Here is a 20,820-nt window from a genome sequence, read left to right as displayed (position 1 = left end):
TTTGCCCAGAGGAAGCACTGAGGCACAGTGTCTCATTGGTTAGCACAGCTGCCTCACAGTGCCACAGACTCAGGTTCAATTCCACCATCAAGAGACTGTCTGTTAGAAGTTCACACATTTTCCCTATGTCTGCATGGGTTTCCTCCCAAAGTCCAAAGAAGTGCAGGTTTGGTGGGTTGGCAATGCTAAATTGCCCACAGAGGCCAGGGAGATGCAGGCTGGTGGGTTAGCCATGGGAAATGCAGGGTTACAGGGATAGTGTCGTGGAATGGGTCCGGGTGGGATGCTCTTTGGAGCATCGGTATGGACTTGATGGGCCAAATGGCCTGCTTCCACACTGTAGGGATTCTCTGAACAAATTTGAACCATACCATATTGTGGTCACGATCATCTAAATGTTCCCCCACTGTCACATCAAACATTTGCCTGGCTTCTTTCTCTAGAACTATTCTCCCTTGTTGGACTTTGTACATATGGAAAAAAATATCCACACGATAGACTTCAAGAAATCTGCTCCTCTAAACCCTTATGACTATCCCAATGTATGTTGGGAAAGTTTAAATTTCCGATTATAATTGCCTGATTATCACGCTTACCCACCTCTGTCGGCTGTCTACTAATTTGCTCCTATTTCCTGCAGAGTCTTTGGGGGCATATAATACATTCCCTATAAAGGAACTTCTCTCGACCTTAACATTCCTAAGTTTGACCCACAAAGCCTTGTTTGAGGACCATTAGAAGATATCATCTTTCTTTATTGCAGTAATTAACTCTAGCAAGTTTTGAGAAGATTTGTAGCTCAGGTTGAGGTTCGCTCGCGCCAACTTACATAAAGAAGTAATTAACTCCTTAATTAATACAGGTAGTTCTCCGAAAATGTAGTAGTTGCACTCCAGCGAAACCTCACTCAATATAAATAATGGGACCGACGGGAAAAATGGGGTTGGGGCAGACCAGCAAAAAAAATCACTCACGATCGCTCAAAAATCACCTAAAAGTCTACCACAAAGTATAGCACAGCCTGAATGAAGGTTGAAATCATATTTATTTTAAAAAATGTAAATTTAACAGAGTAAATTTAAAACCTCCGAGAAAACTGCTCTCTATACAGTATCTCTCACATAAAGCTGCTCTGTCAACAGCCGTCATTGGCGCTTGCGCGGTATGCACAAAAACCGGTGTGACATCATACATGCGCCGAACGATGTGGACACTTTGGTGCGGTCATCAGCACAGATGTAGACCGGCACCAAAGTCGAGCATGCGTGGAACGGTGCAGACACCAGCGCATGTACGGAACAGCATGGACATCGGCACATGCACAAAGACTCTGGCGTGGACATCGGTGCATGCGCAAAACAAAGCACACAAACCGAGCCCGGCTGAAATCGCAGTATTGCTACGGAGGTAAGCGTTCTCAAAAATATCGTTCCCTAATTCTTCAGCCATGTAATAGCTGAATCGCACTCTGGAAAGCACATTATGCCAGAGCTAACTATTGTGCTACACCACACCCTTTTAACAGCCTCCTCTATCTCGCTTAAAGATCCAATACCCTGGAATGTTGAGTTGCCAATCCAGCGCTTCCCTGAACCATGTTTCTGTTATGGCAACAACATCTTACTTCCATGTGTCAATCTACGTCATGAACTCAGTATTACCTACCCACTCCTAGCTCTAAAGACCATCCTGCCTTGCCTTACTCTCTTAACACTCAATATAGCCGAACTCACTGTGACGTGCTTCCTTTACCGAGAGACCTCATTACAAGAGGGCATGTTGTTGGAGGAAATCCGGAGGGACAGGATGTACATGTATTTGGAAAGGCAAGGACTGATTACGGATAGTCAACATGGCTTTGTGCATGGGAAATCATGTCTCACAGACTTGATTGAGTTTTTTGAAGAAGTAACAAAGAGGATTGATGATGGCAGGGCGGTAGATGTGATCTATATGGACTTCAGTAGGCGTTCGACAAGGAGACTGGTTAGATTTCACGGCATTCTGGATTAGTGGTGCTGAAAGAGCACAGCAGTTCAGGCAGCATCCGAGGAGTAGTAATACAGGGAGAACCCGCCATTTGGCTCAAAGTTGGAAGACAGAGGGTGGTGGTGGAGGGTTGTTTTTGAGACTGGAGGCCTGTGACCAGTGGAGTGCCACAAGGATCAGTGCTGGGTCCACTACTTTTCATCATTCATATATATGATAGAATTAGTAAGTTTGCAGATGACACCAAAATTGGAGGTGTAGTGGACAGCAAAGAAGGTTAAAATCAACTGGGCAAAAGTGAGGACTGCAGATGTTGGAAACCAGTGTAGAGATCAGAGTGGTGCTGGAAAAAGCACAGCAGGGTCAGGCAGCATCTGAGAAGGAAATTCGACGTTCCTAATGAAGGGCTTTTGCCCGAAACATTGATTTTCCTGCTCCATGGATGCTGCCTGACCTGCTGTGCTTTTCCAGCACCACTCTGATCTCTAGCAAAGAATGTTATCTCAGATTACAATGGGATCTTGATCAGTTGGGCCAATGGGCTGAGGAGTGGCAGATGGAGTTTAACTTAGATAAATGTGAAGTGCTGCATTTTGGGAAAGCAAATCTTAGCAGGACTTGCACACTTAATGGTAAGGTCCTCGGGAGTGTTGCTGAACAAGGAGTGAACAAGAACCTTCGAGTGCAGGTTCATAGCTCCTTGAAAGTGGAGTTGCAGGTAGATAGGATAGTGAAGGCGGCATTTGGTATGCTTTCCTTTATTGGTCAGAGTATTGAGTACAGGAGTTGGGAGGTCATGTTGCGGCTGTACAGGACATTGATTAGGCCACTGTTGGAATATTCTTCCTATTGGAAAGATGTTGTGAAACTTGAAAGGGTTCAGAAAAGATTTACAAGGATGTTGCCAGGGTTGGAGCATTTGAGCTATAGGGAGAGGTTGAATAGGCTCGGGCTGTTTTCTTAGAGCTTTGGAGGCTGAGGGGTGACCTTATAGAGGTTTACAAAATTATGAGGGGGCATAGATAGGATAAATAGACAAAGCCTTTTCTCTGGGGTGGGAGAGTCCAGAACCAGTGGGCATAGGTTTAGGGTGAGAGGTGAAAGATATAAAAGAGACCTATGGGGCAACTTGTTCATGCAGAAGGTACATGTATGGAATGAGCTGCCAGAGGAAGTGGTGAAGGCTGGTACAATTGCAACATTTAAAAGGTTGGTTTTTGAATAGGAAGGGTTTGGAGGGATATGGGCCGGGTGCTGGCAGGCAGGACTAGATTGGGTTGGGAAATGTGGTCAGTATAGATGAGTTGGACCGTAGGGCCCATTTCCGTGCTGTACATCTGTATGACTCCATGATAAGAGTGAGAAGATCCCTCGGACTCGGTGGTGGTGGGATAATGTCATAACCGGTGCAAGGCACGAATTAATCTTTGTGGTGCTCACTGGGTAGAAGGACCTTAGGAAAAAACAGTTCAATGGTCAACTAATACCCCATTCACCACTTTAAACATTTACTTCCTCCAACACCACCACCACAGAGTCAGCAGTCTGCACTCTCTGCAAGATTCGATGCTGCAATTCACTGAGGCTGCTTCCACAGCTACATCCAAACTTGCAACCTCTACCACCAAGGCAACAGATGCTTCAGAGAATTACCAGCTGAAAGTTTTCCTCTCAGGCATAGACCATTCTGACTTGGAACTGTATCCCATTGATATCCTAACACTAAGTCAAAATCCTAGAACTCACTGCTGAACAGCAACTTTGTTTGCAATACATCACCACCATGTTCTCAAGCAAAATTAAAGAAGTGCAATGAATGCTGGCCTAGTCAGTGATGCCCATAGCCCATGAACAAACAAAAAAATTAATCACAAAATTTACTAACAAATAAACATTATAATTTAGGAAGTGTAGCTAATTTCTAAATAACTTTGGCAATTAGGACTTGAACTTTTGACAATTCCAGTTGCAAGTTCTTCTACCAGTTAAGCGTGTGCTTAACTGAGTGCTTTAAGCGTCTGCTTTTGTCATACATCTATATCTCAGACTAACATTGTCGCAATTCAAAAAGTTACTAATCTGTTATAGTAACAATTCATCAAAGCTTTTTATCCTCCACCCAATAGGACAATTCATATGAAGTACCATTTCAAGTGGAAATCCAACATTTATACTGCTCGAGGAGACTGCTACATGGTTGGCAAGTGAGCTCTGATTCGAAGAAGTATTGCCAAGCATCAATTAAAGGTAACTGACAGTTAAAAGACAGGTTTGTTTTAATTTTAAACCAGACAGGTTCACTCACATCATTCAGGACACTACTCTGCGAAAGTAACCAGCAAACAGATGTCACATATCGTGTGTTAGAACACAGAAGGTGCACTTAAATGTTATTTTTGTTTGCAAAAGCAATGCCTTATGCATTAATATCTCTAGCTTCCAGTACAAACAAATGCACCCCACCATGGGCCAAATTAAAGAAACTAAACTGGTTGGCAGCTTAATTCTGTTAACGGGATTATGTAGCAAACACTGTCCAATTGCAGAATCACATGTAATGTTAGACTTGGCACAGAACAAGACGGTTCTGGTTGCTGAAACTCAGTAATCTCAGTTCCAAAGGTACTTCAGGGCAGTATCCTACATATAATCACCTTCAGCTGCTTCAATGATCCTTCCTCCATCTGAAGGTATCGAAGCAGTCCTTGTCCAAATGCAGCAAGACCTGGTCAATATTCAGGTTTGAGCTGTCAACTCGGCAAATAACATTCACACCATACAAATGTCAGACAATGACGACCTTCAACAAGACCGAATCTAAACATTGCCCCTTTACATTCAATGGCATTATCACCACTGAATCTCCTCCGTATCAACATATTGGGGCTATCATTAACCAGAAAATGAACTGGATGAGCATTATGGCTACATGAGAATGTTGAGACCTTCATGAAGTTTTTTTTAATTAATTTTGATTCAGAGCTGTGAACTTTCAGCTGAGAGCCAAAATCGACCTTTGAACTGCGAGCAGCAGTGTGTTTGACAAAAAAGGAGAACAAACAAACAATTATTTGTTCATGATGCCAGGCCTGAAAGTTAATTGCAGGCTGTATCTTTTTTAAACATATTCTATAGATGCTCTGAATCCAGAAAGGCAATATGCTTAAACAGATGACTGATGTTGAATGTTAACTGGGACCTCAGAGAGACAACCAGTCCAACAAAGAGGGACCAGGGTTTGAACTGGTTTTTGGACTGTATTTGAGTAAGAAGGATTGTGCCTGTGAAAGCTACAATACAGAGGTTTGATTTTTCCCTGGTTGTCCTCTAATTATCAACTTCCTGACAGCTAAGAGAATAGAATCTCAGTTTATTGAATGAATATTCCTGAGAGCCTACTGGAAGACATTTGCATGCATCAGGGTCATCAGAAACCAAGCAAAATATAATCCCACTTGTAGTGACTGGAACCTGGACCAAGTGGATCTCAAAGACTATGAAATCCTTGAATGGAGTTGTTGAACTGGGCCAAATCAGGGAGCCCTGGCTAACAAAAATAAGCAGGAGATTCAGAAGATCTCCTCAGTCTTGAGACTGGCTGGTCAGAGCCCATGTACAGTGCACATGTAAATAAAGAGTGACTTGGTGACATGATACCTGCCTCTGTGTAGTTACTTCACTATGTGCCAGTGGTGTTATGGATCGTGCGGTCTGCTTTTGTGAACACCACAGGCACATAAGAGAAAGCAGCCCACTTGATTGTTTCTGGATGTGATGCCATTCATTCTCACCAGTACCAATGCTCAGTAGCAGCAGTATATACTACCTACAAGATGCCTTGCAGAAATTCTCCAAAGTTGCTTAGATAGTGCTTTGCAAACCCATGAACACTACCATTTAGAAGGATGGACCACCTGCAATTTCCCCCTCCAAGCCACTCACCATCCTGACTTGGAAACATATCACAATTTTTTCTGTGTCACCAAATCAAAATCCTGGAACTCCCTTCCTAAAAGGAATGGCAAGGAATAAAATAGAATGAAATTTATTGTCATATGTACTTTTACATGAAAAATACAATGAAAAGTTTTTTAAGTCGCCTCACCACAGCATCGACAAAAATAACAAAAGTCATACATAATAAAAAAAGTAAAACTAAGACAAAGTTCATCATAGTTCAGTCAATGGCTCCTAGACTTGAGGAAAACTGATTAGGGAACACTTGAATACCTTGATGACATAGCCAGAACAAGACTGCCAAACTGGGTCACAGGAATACTGGGCTAGAAGTCTCCGCCGTCCTGGGCTAAGACCGTCACTCCTGGACAAGACCACCTGCCAGATGGTGGATAGGCTCTGAGGAGTCAGGAGTGGAGTTGCTCACCGTAGTACTCCTAGCCCCTGACCTGCTCTTGTAGCAACTGATTTATTTGGCAAGTCCTGTTGCATTTCTGATGTATGGTAATCCCCAGGATTTGGTGGCAAGGAATTCAGTGACGATAGTGTGATGATGCTATGAATTTAAGAGTTGTATTTTATCCATTTTTTTCTGAAATGAAGAAAGGTTGGGACAGAGGTATACAATAGTCTGCTCAAAGCCTGTAAAGAGTTTGTAAAGCCTTGAGTTTTTTTTTTCCAAGTTGGAACGATACAAGCAGCCTGAATGGTTGAAGTCAAGCTCCCACAGAACCAGGATTTTTAGTTTTAGCTTTTAGTATATGCTGGGGTCTTGAAGCTACATGTTAAAGCTCTAATCCCTCTTCCTGCTGCTAGAATTGAATGCGAGACAACACCATTTTACTTAATTTTCCTTTGCCAAGGGTTTGTTTATGGGATGCTACTGTATTGGAACAATTAATAAGTCATAGTTAATATATTTTTTTCAGTATTTCAATAGAGTTACAGGTAAGCCAATTCTTTTATTTTTATTTCATCTGTATTTTAACTGCAGTGTAAAAATGAATTGTGTTTTACTTAAAGTTGATTTAGTTTGACCAATCAAATTACATCTGGAACACAATGCCTTACATTTACTGTTAAAGTCCGAAAAACATAAAAAGACTATCTTCTTAATATATTTTGAGGGGATTTGGTCTGGTCCATAACAGTAACACCATTGAATGTCAAGGGGAACTGGCTGGATTGTCTTTTATCAGAGATCGTTATTGCTTAGCGCTAATATTACTTGCCAGTTTTCATCCCAAGCTTGGATCTTACACAGATCTTGTTGCAAGTGAACATGGACTGCTTCAGATTTACAAATCTTCAGCATCCGGAATTCGGTTTCATTTTACACTCATGCAAACAGCCAAAGGAATAGCTGTTTGATACATTTGCATCAAATCAAAGAATTACTCTCGCCCGACTTGCTTATACAACAGGTTTTGACCAATTTTCTACATTCTACACTCCACAAACTTGAGGTAATCAATACACACTGCTGCCTGCACCCATTCTTATACCAAGATCTGTTTATCGTCGTCACCTGTGCTCACAGAAAAAGAGCAATTCAATTATAAAATTCACATTTTCAAGTCCCCTCGACAACCCAATCCTACAAAGCAATTTATCATAAAGTCACAGTCATAGAGATGTACAGCATGAAAACAAACCCTTCGGTCCAACCCGTCCATGCCGACCAGATATCCCAACCCAATCTCGTCCCACCTGCCAGCACCCGGCCCATATCCCTCCAAACCCTTCCTATTCATATACCCATCCAAATGCCTTTTAAATGTTGCAATTGTACCAGCCTCCACCATTTCCTCTGGCAGCTGATTCCATACACGTACCACCCTCTGCGTGAAAACGTTGCCCCTTGGGTCTCTTTTAGATCTTTCCCCTCTCACCCTAAACCTATGCCCTCTAGTTCTGGACTCCCCGACCCCAGGGAAAAGACTTTGCCTATTTATCCTATCCATGCCCCTCAATTTTGTAAACCTCTATAAGGTCACCCCTCAGCCTCCGACACTCCAGGGAAAACAGCCCCAGCCTGTTCAGCCTCTCACTATAGCTCAGATCCTCCAACCCTGGCAACATTCTTATAAATCTTTTCTGAACCCTTTCATGCTTCACAACATCTTTCCGATAGGAAGGAGACCAGAATTGCACGCAATATTCCAAGAGTGGCCTAACCAATTTCCTGCACAGCCACAACATGACCTCCCAACTCCTGTACTCAATACTCTGACCAATAAAGGAAAGCATACCAAACGCCTTCTTCACTATCCTATCTACCTGCGACTCCACTTTCAAGGAGCTATGAACCTGCACTCCAAGGTCTCTTTGTTCAGCAACACTCCATTGGACCTTACCATTAAGTGTACAAGTCCTGCTAAGATTTGCTTTCCCAAAATGCAGCATCTCGCATTTATCTGAATTAAACTCCATCTGCCACTTCTCAGCCCATTGGCCCATCTGGTCCAGATCCTGTTGTAATCTGAGGTCACCCTCTTTGCTGTCCATTACACCTCCAATTTTGGTGTCATCTGCAAACTTACTAACTGTACCTCCTATGCTCGCATCCAAATCATTTATGTAAATGACAAAAAGTAGAGGGCCCAGCCCCGATCCTTGTGGCACTCCACTGGTCACAGGCCTCCAGTCTGAAAAACAACCCTCCACCACCACCCTCTGTCTTCTACCTTTGAGCCAGTTCTGTATCCAAATGGCTAGTTCTCCCTGTATTCCATGAGATCTAATCTTGCTAATCAGTCTCCCATGGGGAATCTTGTCGAACGTCTTACTGAAGTCCATATAGATCACATCTACTGCTCTGCCCTCATCAATCTTCTTTGTTACTTCTTCAAAAACCTCAATCAAGTTTGTGAGACATAATTTCCCACGCACAAAGCCATGTTGACTATCCTGAATCAGTCTCATTTTTCCATATATTTCAGAAACTACATGAATACAATTGTTGCTGTTTCCACACACTCAAAAATATCACAGTCACAGCTCCAGCATATGGCATGTTGCATACCTTCAAGACTGAAGGGGAAAAATGTTGCAACATTATTTTGTAAGATTTATTACGTAGGACATTCATATAACAACCAAAAAAGTTATTCAGCCAACCAACTTATGTCAGCACCCAGGCTTCATTTGTCTTTCAGTATGAATTCTATCAACATGACTCAAAGATGCTTGTCTAGCTTCTCTTAAATGCACGTGTGTTATTCACTTCGACCATTTCCAATGGCAGCAAGTTCAACATTTTCACTACCCTGGATATTAAAGTCTGTTCTAATTTCCTTCAAGTATATTGAATGTTTCCGCTTGAATCATAGAACTGAAGTCTGGAGGAGGGTATATATTTAAAGCAATTAGTTATCACCCAAAAATTTGAAGAAACTATGAGCAGTGATTCCATCACGGATTTTGTCGTAATTATAAACGTATTAATATAACATTGCCGCGATCCAAAGATCATCTTTAAATAGTTGCGTGCAACTTTTTTTTTCAAATAAAACAATAAAAACAATTTGCTGGAGAAACTCAGCAGGTCCTTGGACTCGAAACATTAACTCTATCGCTGCATAGATGCTGCCAGACCTGCTGAGTTTTTCCAGCAATTTCTGTTTCGGTTTCAGATTTCCAGCGTCTGCGGTTCTTTATTTTACTTACTTGAAATGCGTGCTTCACCTACGTGTTGGTAAATATCAATACCCAGCAACGGGATTTACACAAAACGAACACAACATTTTACCAAAATAAAGTAAACTCAACACACGAGAACATTGAATATTAACCTGATGCTCCTCCTGACACACTTGCAGCGAATGTTTTACTGTGGCCCCGTGGTTTATTCACTGGCAGAGCGGGTGGAATGTAAACTGGTTCTTCCGCACCGGAGGGGGGAGTAACTTCATGCAACTTTTGCACCGAAATTCTGATTCTGTTGGCAGTCCCAGGCTCCCAGGCACGGCCGCCTGCAGCTATATTCACCGGTACCTCCATTTTACTCCCGCCAATTTCACTTGCTGCCGGAGATGAAATTCATCTGGCGATTAATGGCGATTAAAGAGATATCACACAGCTCGGGGCCCGGGCGCAATCCCGCCAGACATCTGCTGCTTCCCGCTCCACAAACCACCACTCGGCTGGAGTTTCAAAATAGTAAACTCGATGACATCGACAGTCACCTGTATCTCGCCGCCAGTTTAAATAAAAGTTTAGATAAACATGTAACTAGTGCGAACCGAGAGCTTGCCCCAAGAAAGGCGGCTGGACTGCGTCTCTAACACTAAAGTGGAATCGTTCCTCCCGAGTTGGGGTCTGTTTGGGTTTAGAGGAGTGAGTGTAGCAACGGTACCGTCCTTTTTTTTGGAGGAGGGGTGATTTAAATTCGAACGCTATCTGGGTTTTTGGAGAGAGACGTGTTACTGCGACTCCTGTCCGGGTTTTTTTTTTCGCTGTAGGGTGGGGAGGCCCTGGATGGCTTTCTGGGATTTGTATTTGGGTGGGGATGGTTCGCTGCTCCTTTCCGGTGTTGGTGTTTTGCGGGGATGAGGGGTCGTTCCTGCGGATCCTTTTTATTGAGGGGGGCGAAGGGTGGTGACTGGATCTGAGATAGTCCTCAGGCTCTTGTCCGGGTCGTTTTGGGGAGGGTGGGAGGTATCCCTGGGGTTTCTGTCTGGGCCTTAGTTTGAGTTGGGGGACCTGGATTTTGATTGTGTGGAGTGGGTGCTACTGCAGATCCTGCCTGGGATTTGGAGGGGGTGGGGAGAGAGGGAAAACTGCTGGTGCTCCTGTAGGGAGTTGTTTTAAGAGTGGGTAGGATTGTGTTTTCGGAGGGCAAGGGGGCACCTGCACGGATATTGTTTATTGTTTAATCTGGAGAAGGATATTCCTGGCGTCTCTGCCCACAGCCGTTATTTCTGCTTGTGCCCAAACTTGGTTTTTAAAAAAAAACGGCTGGAGCCTCATCCGGGTCCCCCCACGATTCATCCCAACGCCCCGCCCCCAAAGAGAGTAAAACTAGTCTGCGATTCCGACCACACGCTTTCCGACATTCGCCGGTTATTTAGCCTTCCTTCCTTTTAAAAAAATAAATCCGTTCAATCTGAAGTGCGTTTCTTAAAGTTCTCTAATCAGCGGCCAGTGAACTGCACAGAGCTGAGTTTTTATTTTGGGTTGATGACACTGGTGAATGTGCGACTCAGGAGTGTGGATTTACGGCGGGAAGACGGCTCCGGTAAGTCGTGGCGCCAGGGATGGTTAATTGGACAGAGGGGTCCCAGGACCAAACTGATACCAACTTGGCTGCGACCATCACTCAAAACCCACTGCAGCAGGAAAAGCTTGATGTAGCTCCACTGACCGCAGTGACCTTCCCAATGCCATGGAGGAGGCGAGGGGCTATTGCCAGAGGAGAGAGTCCATGCTCCCACGTTCTTTCCCTCGATATGGGGAATTTGTGAGCACCGGTTATCTCATTCTCGTTTCTGATGATAGCCAGAAATATAAACATGCAATGGCGTTTCTTTCCATTTCTACACCATGATCATTAATGTACCCCGGAATCTGCCTTTGCCCCCGTCGTTAATCTTTCAACAACATGCTGCCCTTTGCCAACATCGTCTGAAAGCATAAGGTTGCTTTCAAATTAAACTCACTCATCCATAGATAACAAGGATTTGTTGTATTACATCCAGTTCTGTTACCACTATCTCTTTTTGGTTCCTCCACTGCTACTAAATTATCAGATTGCTTTTCTGAGATCCAGCATCGGATGATTAAAAAGCGTCCATTTAAATAGAAGACCAAAACCATTGTCCCTGGTCCATAACAGATAACTTCATCCATTTCCAATGCAACAGAGGTTGAATCAGCTTGTTCTCAATTTGGGTGTTGTACTTGATCCCACGATGTGCTTCAGTGTTATATCCGCGCCATTGCAAAGACAGACTTATTTCCAATTCATGGTCACCTCAGTCGTCTGTCTATCTGCTGCTGAAATCTTTATCCATGTCTTTGTTAGTTCTAAACTTGACTATTTCAATATATTCCTGGACCCCACATTCTACCCTTTATAAACTTACGGTCATTCCAAAACTCTATTCCCAATAATCTAACCCAAATCCACAAGTCAATCTGTCAGTAATTCGGCCCTCAAACCATCCAAGATAGCGGTGTACTTCTAATTTTAGGTTCTTCGAAATCTGTGCGCTCAACCGTGCCTTTTAGCAGCACAGTCTGACTTGCAGTCAAAACGAATGAGGAGTCAAATGACAGGAAGCTCTACCCTACAATCTGGGGCAGCACGGTGACTCAGTGGTTAGCACTGCTGCCTCAGCACCAGGGTCCCAGGTTTGATTCCAGCCTCGGGCGACTGTCTGTGTGGAGTTTGCACATTCTCCCTGTGTCTGCGTAGATTTCCTCCGGGTGATCCGGTTTTCTCCCACAGTCCAAACGTGTGCAGGTCAGGTGAATTGGCCATGCTAAATTGCCCATAGTGGTAGGTGCATTAGTTAGAGGGAAATGGGTCTGGGTGGATTACTCTTTGGAGGGTCGGTGTGGACTGGTTGGGCCAAAGGGCCTATTCCTACACTGGAGGGAATCTAATCTAATCTGCATCAGGTTTTGCAGAGCTTCTGTCATCACGAGGCCAAAAAGTTATTTTGGTATATCTTAAACTTTCCTACAGCCCCCTTGGCATATTTCTCAATTTCTGGATTAGTGGTGCTGGAAGAGCACAACAGTTCAGGCAGCATCCAAGGAGCTTCGAAATCAACGTTTCGGGCAAAAGCCCTTCATCAGAAATAAAGGCAGTGAGCCTGAAGCGTGGAGAGATAAGCTGGAGGAGGGTGGGGAGAAAGTAGCATAGAGTACAATGCATTGTAGTGGGGGAGGGGATGAAGGTGATTGGTCAGGGAGGAGAGGGTGGAGTGGATAGGTGGAAAAGGAGATAGGCAGGTAGGACAAGTCATCGGGACAGTGCTGAGCTGGAAGTTTAGAACTAGGGTGAGGTGGGGGAAGGGGAAATGAGGAAACTGTTGAAGTCCACATTGATGCCCTGGGGTTGAAGTGTTCCGAGGCGGAAGATGAGGCGTTCTTCCTCCAGGCGTCTGGTGGTGAGGGAGCGGCGGTGAAGGAGGCCCAGGACCTCCATGTCCTCGGCAGAGTGGGAGGGGGAGTTGAAATGTTGGGCCTCGGGGCGGTATGGTTGATTGGTGCGGGTGTCCCGGAGATGTTCCCTAAAGCGCTCTGCTAGGAGACGCCCAGTCTCCCCCATGTAGAGGAGACCACATCGGGAGCAACGGATACAATAAATGACATTAGTGGATGTGCAAGTAAAACTTTTGATGGATGTGGAAGGCTCCTTTAGGGCCTTGGATAGAGGTGAGGGAGGAGGTGTGAGCGCAGGTTTTACAGTTCCTGCGGTGGCAGGGGAAAGTGCCAGGATGGGAGGGTGGGTTGTAGGGGGGCGTGGACCTGACCAGGTAGTCACGGAGGGAACGGTCTTTGCGGAAGGCGGAAAGGGGTGGGGAGGGAAATATATACCTGGTGGTGGGGTCTGTTTGGAGGTGGCGGAAATGTCGGCGGATGATTTGGTTTATGCAAAGGTTGGTAGGGTGGAAGGTGAGCACCAGGAGCGTTCTGTCCTTGTTACGGTTGGAGGGGTGGGGTCTGAGGGCAGAGGTGCGGGATGTAGACGAGATGCGTTGGAGGGCATCTTTAATCACGTGGGAAGGGAAATTGCGGTCTCTAAAGGAGGAGGCCATCTGGTGTGTTCTGTGGTGGAACTGGTCCTCCTGGGAGCAGATCCGGCGGAGGCAGAGGAATTGGGAATACGGGATGGCATTTTTGCAAGAGGTAGGGTGGAAAGAGGTGTAATCCAGGTAGCTGTGGGAATTAGTGGGTTTGTAAAAAATGTCAGTGTCAAATCGGTCGTCATTAATGGAGATGGAGAGGTCCAGGAAGAGGAGGGAGGTGTCAGAGATGGTCCAGGTAAATTTAAGGTCAGGGTGGAATGTGTTGGTGAAGTTGATGAATTGCTCAACCTCCTCGCGGGAGCACGAGGTGGCGCCAATGTTGCGGAGGAAGAGGTGGGGAGTGATGCCGGCGTAATTACGGAAGATCAACTGCTCTACGTAGCCAACAAAGTGACAGGCATAGCTGGGGCCCATACGTGTGTCCATGGCTACCCCTTTGGTCTGGAGGAAGTGGGAGGATTCGAAGGAGAAATTGTTAAGGGTGAGGACCAGTTCGGCCAAACGAATGAGAGTGTTGGTGGAAGGATACTGTTGGGGACGTCTGGAGAGGAAAAAACGGAGGGCTTGGAGGCCCTGGTCATGGCGGATGGAGGTGTAAAGGGATTGGATATCCATGGTGAAGATGAGGCTTTGGGGGCCGGGGAAACGGAAGTCTTGGAGGAGTTGGAGGGCGTGGGTGGTGTCTCAAACGTTTGGGGAGTTCTTGGACAAGGGGGGATAGGACAGTGTCAAGGTAGATAGAGATGAGTTCAGTGGGGCAGGAGCATGCTGAGACAATGGGTCGGCCAGGGTGGTCAGGCTTGTGCATCTTGGGAAGGAGGTAGAACCGGGCAGTGCGGGGTTCCCGGACTATGAGGTTGGAAGCTGTGGGTGGGAGATCTCCTGAGGTGATGAGGTTCTGTATGGTCTGGGAGATGATGGTTTGGTGATGGGGGGTGGGGTCATGGTCAAGGGGGCAGTAGGAAGAGGTGTCCTCGAGTTGGGACGTTTGGCTTCAGCGGTGTAGAGGTCAGTGCGCCAGACTACCACTGCGCCCCCTGATTCTGCTGCATTTTACCACAATGTTCCCATTGACAGAATACTCACCACTCAGTAGATATCCCAGAACTCCCCAGCATCAGTTGCGTCTACACCATCTTTAAAACCTCGTCAAATGTCGAGACAAGCACTGAGAGACGAGAGCTGTCCGAACCATCAACACTGCATGTCTTTTGCAATGCCTACTCAATAATCAGGACAGTTTCCCACCTGCACCAACAGTATTAGGTGTGCCCCTCATTTTCATTTATTAATACTTGCCCCTTACACTCCACAGGGAATACAGCCCAAAATAGGGGAGAGCTCCCTGTCAGTTGGCTCCTCATTCCTTCTGACTGCTGTGAACTAGACATGGACTGGTACTATTGGCTGCCTTAAACTTACCCTGCTGTGAACTCCTGAACAAAAGTTATCCCCCTTTGCTTGACAGAGGCCTGTTAACAATTATTTTCCTGGCTTTCCTGATGTGGAAAGATGGCAATAATAAGTTTAGTAGCTCTGGCTGAGGGGGCAAACTGCACAAAGGTAAGGAGCTATGAGCATCCATGTAGGGTCAAAATGAATGTTATGAAAGCAAGCAAGCAAAGAGTTTAAAGATGCAGCCTGGTCCAATGTCCTCATTGCACGATACATTATTTGTTGCAGGTGTAGCTCAAGATGCAGCAGTCAAGTGTACAAGTGTCTTGTAAATGGATCAGATTGTACCATTAGGGTTCATTCTCCCATCCTCTCAGATGGTAATGGTTGTTGACGTGGGAGGTGTGTGGCCAGTTCCCATGGATTGTGCCTTGAGATGTTGATGCCTATTTTCAAACATTGGGGTCATTCAGAGGAAGTGGCAAGCTGAATTCGCCAAGTGCTTTCTTTGGCAAGTGTGATATGAAAGGGGTCTGATTATTAATGAGGCAAGTTGCACCCTTATTGTGCCATTTAACAAGCATTAACCCCTATCAAATCACTTCTTTTCCATGATGTTTGCGAGAAACTTAAAGAAATGAAATTATCTTGTCAAGATTGGCCTCGCCACAGATCTCAGCAGGTCATTCAGACCCATAAAAGATTTCATTCCCTAATTTAGCATGTTCCATCATTGACAGCTATGCTCTGAGTCCCCATTCTTAAACCTCTCAATTTCTTCCTCATTTAAGGGGTTTTAAAACATACCTGTTTAACTTTTTGGTTACAGAACATTAAATAGTATAGCACAGAAACAGGTCCTTCAGTACACTCTATGCCAACCATGATGCCATTTTAAACTAATCCCCTCTTCTCTGCCTGTTCGTGTCTATCTAAATGCTTCTTAAATATTGCTGTTTATCTGCTTCTTCCACTTCCCCTGGAAGTATGTTCCAGACACCGACCACCCTTTGTGTAATAACAAGTATCAAATTTTGCTTTATGAAGTATCCTGAGACATTGTTACCCTCAAGGCAGTATATAAAACAAGTATTGTTAAATTATTTTCTTGAAGTTATCAGTGATTATACTTCTACCCCTGGTTTTGGTTACAACACCAAGTCGAAATATTTTTGTCTCCCCCATGACTACCTTTAATAATCAATAAATGTTTAATTCTCAACCTTCTAGACAAAAGGGGCCCAAATTAAGTTTCTCCTATTAGCAAAAATATTCAGATTCACAAAGGTGATATCAGAATATTTTTGCAACTTCGCTCGTCCCTCCATATCCCTCTTTATGAAATGAACGTCAGAACTCGTGTTTCAGGTGAGTTCTAATCAAGATTTTTTTTTTACAAGTCATGTGACATTTCATTTCAATTCTAACATGTCTACTGAATTGCTTTATTGCCAGATACAATAAATCTTCCCAAGACCTAAAAGCATAGTTGTAATGGCACAAATATCAGAAACAGACCAGATAAAACAGGTAAATTTCTTTTAAGGTTACTTTAATATTAAGTTAGTAAGCATGTTACTTAAGGTCACAGGATTTAATATCATGTTCGTTTTTTCTTGCTCTTGCACAGTTTAAAGAATTTCTGGGTACATACAATAAACTGACTGAGCACTGCTTTATGGACTGTGTGAAGGACTTCACAACCAGGGATGTAAAAACAGAAGAGGTATATTCCACACTTTGTATTTTCTGTGTACTGATTTTAAATCAACACATTCATTACTCAATGTAACATTCATTCAACCACTATTGTGAAAGAATTGAACATTCATATCCTAGTTATAATTTAAATGATACATGAATGCTCTCTAATAGTCTCCATTTCAGACTTTGAAGCAAGGCCATTAATTTTTAAACTCATTCATTTAGGGTAAATAAATTGAAATGCCTTGTTGTCATTTTGAAAGCCTTAATGCTTCAACAATCTGACTATGATGTATAAAGTTGCTGTATATCAAATATGGTATTGTACTCAATGCAAACATCACATGCTAGTCAGGAGGAATACTTCTTTCTTAAAAACTTCTGAATAAAGTCCCACCATTCTTGGGATTATGTTCTTGGAAACCTTGCAACTGACCAATATTTTATAATGGACGTAAATTTAGACAGGTTCCAACCATCCAAAAGTTGATGTGCAGAACATCATAACAATATGACCAATGTTTTCAACAAATGTAAATGATTCTGGGGGAAAAAATAATTAAAATATAATGTCACACTTTGCCTTTTTAGAAAGGTCTCCAGCAATGTTCAAAATGCCCAAGAGGTAACAGAGATGATGAAACATGTACAGCTTGCACTCTCATCTATGAAATAAGTCATGGTCACCTTCTATATCTTTGTTCTACACTCATTTAGGAGCTGCCTTAGTTTTTGACTTTTAAGTTTTCTTAATTTCTCTTGGAAAACTTAGATAAGCAAATATTATACACTATTTTGTGGGTAACTGAATATGCATATGGCAGGAGTTCACTGTACCACTGGAGGATAGATTCTTAGCAAACCATTAATGATTTTTCTCCCTCTGATGTTTTTATATTCAGTGCTGAAATGACACTCTTTCTGTTCACCATAAACCATTCTTCAAAATTTATTGCTCTTTCAAAGAAATGAGTTTTTTTTCCTTATTTGAAACCTTCAAGCAGAAAGAAAATGCAAACTAGAAAGTCGAATGGACCAATACATAGAAAATCAAGTGGCTATTAATAGGTTTATTTGTACTATTCAAGGAGGAAATGTTTCTTGTATATTCGCCAAAATTTTCTTCCAACATTTCCAAGTCATTCATCTCATTATGCAATGTGATCTGGTATTACAGGGCAGTAGTAAAATAATCAGAGTCCACTACGAATGTGAAATTCTAACTAGAATACAAGTCTAAATATATAAGTGTATTCGTGAAAAGGATTTTTTGTAAAAAGGAAATGTTCAAATTTCTGTAAGTTTTATCATTTTGCTGATAGTCATAACATATCCAACTGCTGCAAAATATAAAGTATGCCATTTCAAATATCTAGATACTGAGATTTATTTGGTCAAACCTTACCTTCATGACTTATAGCTAAATTTTAAATTAATAAATGTCTTCTGTATTTAATTACAATTGATTGGACTTTCCACTGCAGCCACTTAATTTCCAAATGTGGAATACTGTTGTGAGGAAAAGCACCAAACAAATACCAAACACCTTATGATCTACACAATGATTCGGAAAAGCAGAAGTACTTTCCTTTGGGACCACTCCTGTAATTAATGCAGAAGACAAAATGGGTCGGCTAAACTTGGAAATTCCTTGTCTCTTTTAAGGAACAATAACAAGAGACTTAAGGCTATTAGGAGAAATTTCTGTTTTTTGTCATCCAAACCTGCATTTAACATATTTTGAATAGCATTTGTGAACAAGTATCTGCATAACAGTGCATTAAATTTCCTGATCTGAAATGTCCAGCTGGACATGTTCAAATATGTGCAGCATTGTTCTACAAACGGCTGTCTACTGGTGAGACTTCTCTTTTGCATGCACATGGGAAATATCTAGGGGAGGGGGAATGCAAAAATTAAATTTTATATTAGATTTTATGATCTATTAAGTGTGAACTACAAGAAACTTAACTTTGAGCTTTACTAGTTTTGTTTGCAGTACCTTTTGGTATAAGTTTTTATTTTCAATGCAGGTGACCTGTTCAGAACATTGTCTGCAGAAATATCTGAAGATGACCCAAAGAATATCAATGCGCTTTCAGGAATATCATATTCAACAAAATGAAGCTTTAGCAGCTAAAGCAGGACTGATTAGCCAACCTAGAATATAAAAGTGGACCAACTGAATGACGGGGCACAAATGAATCGTAAAACATTGCTGCACTGGTGGACAAATGACCACATTTTTAATGTCCAAAACATTGGTGCCTATTAAGATACAACCGAAATGAACATTCTTGGAATCAAGAAGAGGTGGATGGAAACAGGAATTCATTATGTCTGATGGACCAACACTTCTGGTTTATTTTGAAAGTGAATGGTACACCTTTTCAATTGTTTGTAAACTTAAGTCTACAGCAATCACTGCATTTAAAGTTCACAATGATGGAATAAACTTTGTTGGAGCTGAAGATGTGTAAAGTTTTTATTCAACGTCATCTTCTACCAAATTCTGTGCAGTCATACCTGCAAGAAAACGCTGAAAGAAATTCACATTTATTATTTAGTAGAAAAAAGCAAATGTTTTGTTCTATTGCAGAACAAAAAATATTTTGAAAAAGTGTTTGATGTAGTAATTTCACTTCATACTCCTGATAAAATGTTTAAGCTTTCCTGTTACGTTTGAAAAATTTCAAGTTGTTTGTTTTCGCATACCTTTGTTTCCAAATATAATCCTTTCACAACAAGACAACAATAAGAAAATTCACTTCAAACTTGCCAAACATTTTGCCAAATTTTCCATTTTAGTAAATAAATTGAAAACTTGATGATATTATTAAAAACCTAATTACTAATAAAACTTTAAGATTCTGTGTCTATTTGCTTTAGTGTGTATAAAGATAATCTTGTTTCATAGGTATTCTATGAATCAAGGTTACCCTTGCACACACTAAAGCAAACAGGTGCAGAGAAATCCTAAATAGTTTTATTTGTAATTGAGTTCGTAATAAGGTAGAGTTTTCAATATATTACCTAAAATGGAAAATTTGGCAAAATATTAGGCATGATTGTTCATGTTTGTGACTCATTTTCCATTGGAATTCAGGTTGCCTTTGTCTTAGAGTTCCTTTTTAAAAAAAACACTGACTGTAACACCAGTTAAGACGGGCTAACTCTTATTCTATTGTACCTCATGAGTAATATTTTCAAGTAGATTTGGTACAATCCTTAGGTATTGCAAAAAGAAGTTTCCAAAGGAATAAAGACGTCCTTGCATATCCCAAAATAATATAAGCAAGCTTCTCTAGTTTTCTAAACACATGGATTCAGAGTTTTGCTTATGATTTAAACTGATTGTTTGTCCCTCAATTTCCCAAAAAGGTAATATGGGAATCAGTGTAATTCCAAATAACTACTGAACAGAAAACTTTGCAAACTGAAGCCAATTTAGATTTTTTTTCTTGGTGTCAAAGTCTTCATGTAAATTAGCCTAGATAGAATTATTAAACCTAGATACATAGGTGGCTAGATAAAAAAAATTTCTCAGGCCTTTTGTGCTCTCCATCACTGTCCCTCCCTCCATCACATCCACCATCTCGGGCCCTGTCTTCATCATGTGCTCACTATCTCTGTTTCTCTTTCTATTGCACCCACTCCTGCATGAGGTTGCCCTTCCCTCATCCCCTCCTGTGTGCGCCCTCCCTCATTTCGTACTTTGCATAATCTCTTCTTTGTTTATTTGGAGGCCCATTGGTAGGTTAGATATAACACCTTAGCAGTTTGCATTATAGCCCCAGACTGTCTGTTGGGCAAACATTTGAGTTCAATTTTCTTCCTGTTATCTAGGCAAAACAGGTCTTGGAAACACATGATTGATGGATTTGACTACATACAGTCCAAAACAAGCCTGCTCCAACATTTAATGCTATCATAGCACATATAGGGTTTCAATTCCACTTTCTTGCCCATTCCCAATATGCTAAAAATCTGTCTTAAGTCCTAGCTTTTTAGTATT

General features: G+C 42.4%; 3 protein-coding genes across 15 annotated transcripts in view; 1 reads left to right on the top strand and 2 right to left on the bottom strand.

Moving 5' to 3' along the window:
- The window catches only part of kiaa0586 (KIAA0586 ortholog), a 530,738-nt gene extending 520,090 nt beyond the window's left edge, over positions 1 to 10,648 (bottom strand). For 6 of the 10 annotated variants that reach the window (XR_006312780.2, XM_043697765.2, XM_087989896.1 and 3 more), the window contains exon 1: positions 9,741 to 10,648. Coding sequence is in view for 7 of the 10 variants with exons in the window: in XM_043697765.2 (XP_043553700.2) it covers positions 9,741 to 9,948 (208 nt within the window). In the remaining 3 variants the exon portion in view is untranslated. The remainder of the gene's footprint in view (positions 1 to 9,740) is intronic. The other 4 variants (XM_043697759.2, XM_043697760.2, XM_087989901.1 and 1 more) reach the window with 2 other exon arrangements.
- On the top strand, positions 1,267 to 19,276 carry timm9 (translocase of inner mitochondrial membrane 9 homolog). Of its 4 annotated transcripts, XM_043697771.2 has the most exons (5): positions 1,267 to 1,407; positions 4,116 to 4,236; positions 16,557 to 16,631; positions 16,732 to 16,827; positions 18,839 to 19,276. In XM_043697771.2, exons 3-5 carry the CDS (start codon positions 16,596 to 16,598, stop codon positions 18,974 to 18,976), a joined length of 270 nt encoding a protein of 89 aa, XP_043553706.1. In that variant the 5' UTR covers positions 1,267 to 1,407; positions 4,116 to 4,236; positions 16,557 to 16,595; the 3' UTR covers positions 18,977 to 19,276. The 4 variants fall into 4 exon arrangements, with proteins under 4 accessions (XP_043553706.1, XP_043553705.1, XP_043553709.1 ...); XM_043697770.2 differs by lacking the exons at positions 1,267 to 1,407; positions 4,116 to 4,236 and adding an exon at positions 10,835 to 11,185; XM_043697774.2 differs by lacking the exons at positions 1,267 to 1,407; positions 4,116 to 4,236 and adding an exon at positions 11,241 to 11,407.
- LOC122553644 (mitochondrial import receptor subunit TOM20 homolog) overlaps positions 19,025 to 20,820 on the bottom strand; it is a 30,017-nt gene continuing 28,221 nt past the window's right edge. The window contains exon 5 of the mRNA XM_043697769.2: positions 19,025 to 19,344. Within this exon, the coding sequence (XP_043553704.1) occupies positions 19,291 to 19,344 (54 nt within the window). The 3' untranslated portion in view covers positions 19,025 to 19,290. The remainder of the gene's footprint in view (positions 19,345 to 20,820) is intronic.

Source organism: Chiloscyllium plagiosum, unplaced genomic scaffold (genome assembly GCF_037043375.1).
Source record: "Chiloscyllium plagiosum isolate Xiang-an unplaced genomic scaffold, Cpla_swu_hap1 HiC_scaffold_8, whole genome shotgun sequence".
Classification (NCBI taxonomy): domain Eukaryota; kingdom Metazoa; phylum Chordata; class Chondrichthyes; order Orectolobiformes; family Hemiscylliidae; genus Chiloscyllium; species Chiloscyllium plagiosum.
The sequence above is the reverse complement of the archived record's forward strand: the minus strand, read 5'-3'. Positions and strand labels throughout refer to the sequence as shown.